General features: G+C 35.2%; 1 protein-coding gene across 1 annotated transcript; it reads right to left on the bottom strand.

Annotated features, from left to right (window-relative positions):
- Positions 1-1,220: 1,220 nt before the first annotated feature.
- Positions 1,221-2,975, bottom strand: LOC111786159 (adenylate kinase 2, chloroplastic-like; the record flags this gene model as incomplete). Its single annotated transcript, XM_023666499.1, has 3 exons — positions 1,221-1,612; positions 2,564-2,638; positions 2,829-2,975. Coding segments are annotated over 3 exons (327 nt in total), but the record flags the coding sequence as incomplete, so codon positions are not given.
- Between the last annotated feature and the right edge of the window lie 292 nt (positions 2,976-3,267).

The following is a 3,267-nucleotide window of genomic DNA, read 5'->3' as shown; positions in this document are numbered from 1 at the left end:
CTAAGGATAATATATTTGTAGAGCTCATCAAATGAAGTGTGTATAAGAGAATTTTCTTTTCTGAAGACTGTTGAAGTCCTCTTCCTTCACATTTAAAAAGCAAAGTTTCTTTTATACATAACTTACAACGTTGATGCAAAAACATTGTCCAACTTTCAAGTTGGAAGTTTCACATCAGATAATTTCCGAGGCCCCTAAGTGAAATTTATGGCGTCCATATGCGATCACTCCAACCGTAATGACAAAACATGGAAGAGATCCTGCATTTGTATGGTAAATAGTATCAGATGATGGTTTTCAACAATCCATCCACCAACCACCTCCCTGCCAGCAATGGTATCCGGTGCCAATATCCAAGGGCCTGTTTACAACAAATTTGTTATTAGTTTCAATCCTTACAAACAGGTTTCTTTGATTTGTTACACACGTCTAGAAACGTGTGTTAGATCCTACAAACCATTCCCTTCTGCACAAGGTAGCTCTAGTTGTCCTGCAAAAATAAGACAAGACAGAAGCACATGGGCAAGAGATTGGAAAAATCAGAGAAGACAATGGAAAACTTCTCATGTGAGTGCATATTAAGAATGTAGGCATACAAAGATACCCATCAATATCTTCCTATTACAACCATAAATTATGAACTGCACCCACCACCAAACAGTAACTACAACTTCAATTGTGTTAAAGCTAATGTTTTAGTCCCTCAAATACTACGCATTCTTTATTTTGGTTCCTAAAATTCTCAACTCATAACATATTTATCCTAATTATAAAACAAAACGTCTCAACTGGCAGAAATAGTTGGAGAGACGAGAGACTAACAGAACAGAGTGTTTTCCCTTATTTGTTTGTTCTCAAGTCATGATTTGAATTCAAAAGAGATGCTGAGAGTATCAAAATGCTAGATTGAGTCAAAAACCTCAGTATTATGAATGACAAGTCATCTAAAGGTAATTTCAATTTTGCTCAAGCAAACTTATTACACTATTAAGAATCGATTATCTCAAATATACAAAAATTGCAGATGAACAGTTCATGATGGGTAATTTATCGATCCCTTGATGCATCAAAATTGCACCAGTGATCATTTCCTCCATTACCAATAGTCAGACCAGTTTTCATTTAACGCCTACCATACAAATCATTAAATATAATGAAATCAAAAACCTGTGCTTACCATAAAATTTATCGAAGAAACGAAATGGAAGAAACCCTAAGAATTTATCACTCTTCCTTGAAATTCCATTTCAATCATTTTATTGATACTACTACATTGGGTAAGATGAAAGTAAATGCAGTACAAGCTTTTCTGGTCTCAAGCCACCTCGTAACACTACATAATGATGTTTTCTCATGTTTATTGCTTTTGTACAGAGTCATAGTAAAAATGTAATTAATAGATAAGGCTTCCCTATCCACCGAAAAAAAATGATAACAAAAAAGATCCATTTCGCTGAGTATGTAATCTCACAAACTCAAAAGGGGCCTAACCATGCTGCAAAGTTATCTATGTGGCTAGAGATTCTATAGCAGCCTTCCGTTGCTCTAGAAGTCCTGTTAGCAGTCTATCTATTTGATCAAATACAACTGCCTTTGGCGCATTTCCATTCACCTGAAAGGAGGAAAAATAGTTTTTGAGTACTATACTGATGAACAGATGCAGAACAACCAAGTCAATTGATGCTATACAAGTCAGTAATGTTCATCATTTGTGATTTCTTTTGGAAAATAAAGACATTTAGACCTTATTTGATAACCATTTGATTTTTTATTTTTCGTTTTTGAAAATTGTGTTTGTTTTCTCATCATTTCTCTACCATGGATTTCATCATTCTTTAGAAACCATTTGAATTCTTAGTTAAATTTTGAAAACAAAAACAAAAAGCCAAATATTATCAAACGAAAATTAGTTAACTGGAAATTTGTCTCTTCCCTTAGAGTTGGGAGATACGTTAACGTTAAGAATGCATCGTTGTTGTTTTAGTAAAGTGAAAGTGGCAGTTTCTGAAGAAGTTAACTCCCTAGGGTATGAAATTAACTCTAGTAAGTACGGGCAAGATGAGTTTGGTTAGTCAACAAAAATAAGCCTCTCTGGTAGTTGTTTTAGCCTTTGAATTTCCAAAGCATAGTGCAACTTGATTGAGGATAGAGTTGATTGAAGGATGGTCTCAAAACAAAATTATGGGAGGACTATCCAATTGGTCAAAGCATGCCTGGACTCCTTTTTGCTCACATCTATGTTGTGTTTCGATTAGATACTTGAGTCCATTTGTGGGTGCTAATATCCTAAAGCCAATGGCATAGGATTTGAGAATTGGTCAAGATTGCTGGGAAGGGTAGTCTGTGAGGAAAAAGGAACGAAAATTGATCAAATCCATAGCGTTTACTAGTTCAGATTCTCAAGTAAAATAAAGGCATTTACCAGAGACTTCTTCCAGAAATGACAAGAATGAACAACAGGCTAAATGCACAGGTACATTTTCTCTTGTTCTTTTTTTCGTTTTTTGTTTTTCTGTTTTCCCCATTAAGGGGAGTGATGGTCGATGGGGGCTAGATTGCATACCTTAACTGTTACATCTTGATACAATGAAAGAACATCCTCTAGATTCTGGTGGTGAGTCTGCAATCTTAACCTCACCTGAAAACCCCAATGGCAGGGAGCACAGTCAATATTTCAATAGCGTAAGTGCTCAGAAACAAGCAAAATTATGGAGATTAAGAAGCTTGCCCAAGAATGATCCAAACAAAACCTTGTTAAATATCCACACCACCATAGATAATGGTTTGAAATGACAGACCAAAATAGATAAGAGTGTTAAAGAAAATACCCTTTCTTCAGTATCATCAAAGCGCTGTGTAAGTCTGGCAGCAACTTCTTCATTGTCGGGAGGAAAATACTTCAAGTGATATATCTTACCAGTAACGGGATCCAGTCTTCTTCCAACAACTCTCTCAACAAGAATTTCTTCGGGGACCTACAATTACAAATCGAGGTTATTGTAAGTTCTGGTCTTGAAGCTCTGATAAGATGTTTGTTAAGAGTAGACCATAACAAAAGCTATGATCCCCGTGGCATAGCATACAATGCACATAAGGTAGTGACATTTTCGTAAAAGTTATGCTAATCCACTTAGACATCATCAAAAATTCAAAAAGCCACAAATCAAGATAAAAATGCGTATGCAACCCAAATCAACCTACCGACATTAAATTTAGTTTTGCTTCTTTCTTTTCTTTTTTTTTTTTTTTTTTTTTTTTTTTTTTTTT

The sequence above is a fragment of the Cucurbita pepo genome, unplaced genomic scaffold, assembly GCF_002806865.2.
Source record: "Cucurbita pepo subsp. pepo cultivar mu-cu-16 unplaced genomic scaffold, ASM280686v2 Cp4.1_scaffold001117, whole genome shotgun sequence".
NCBI classification, from domain to species: Eukaryota; Viridiplantae; Streptophyta; class Magnoliopsida; order Cucurbitales; family Cucurbitaceae; genus Cucurbita; species Cucurbita pepo.
This window is presented reverse-complemented; position numbering and strand designations above follow the sequence as displayed.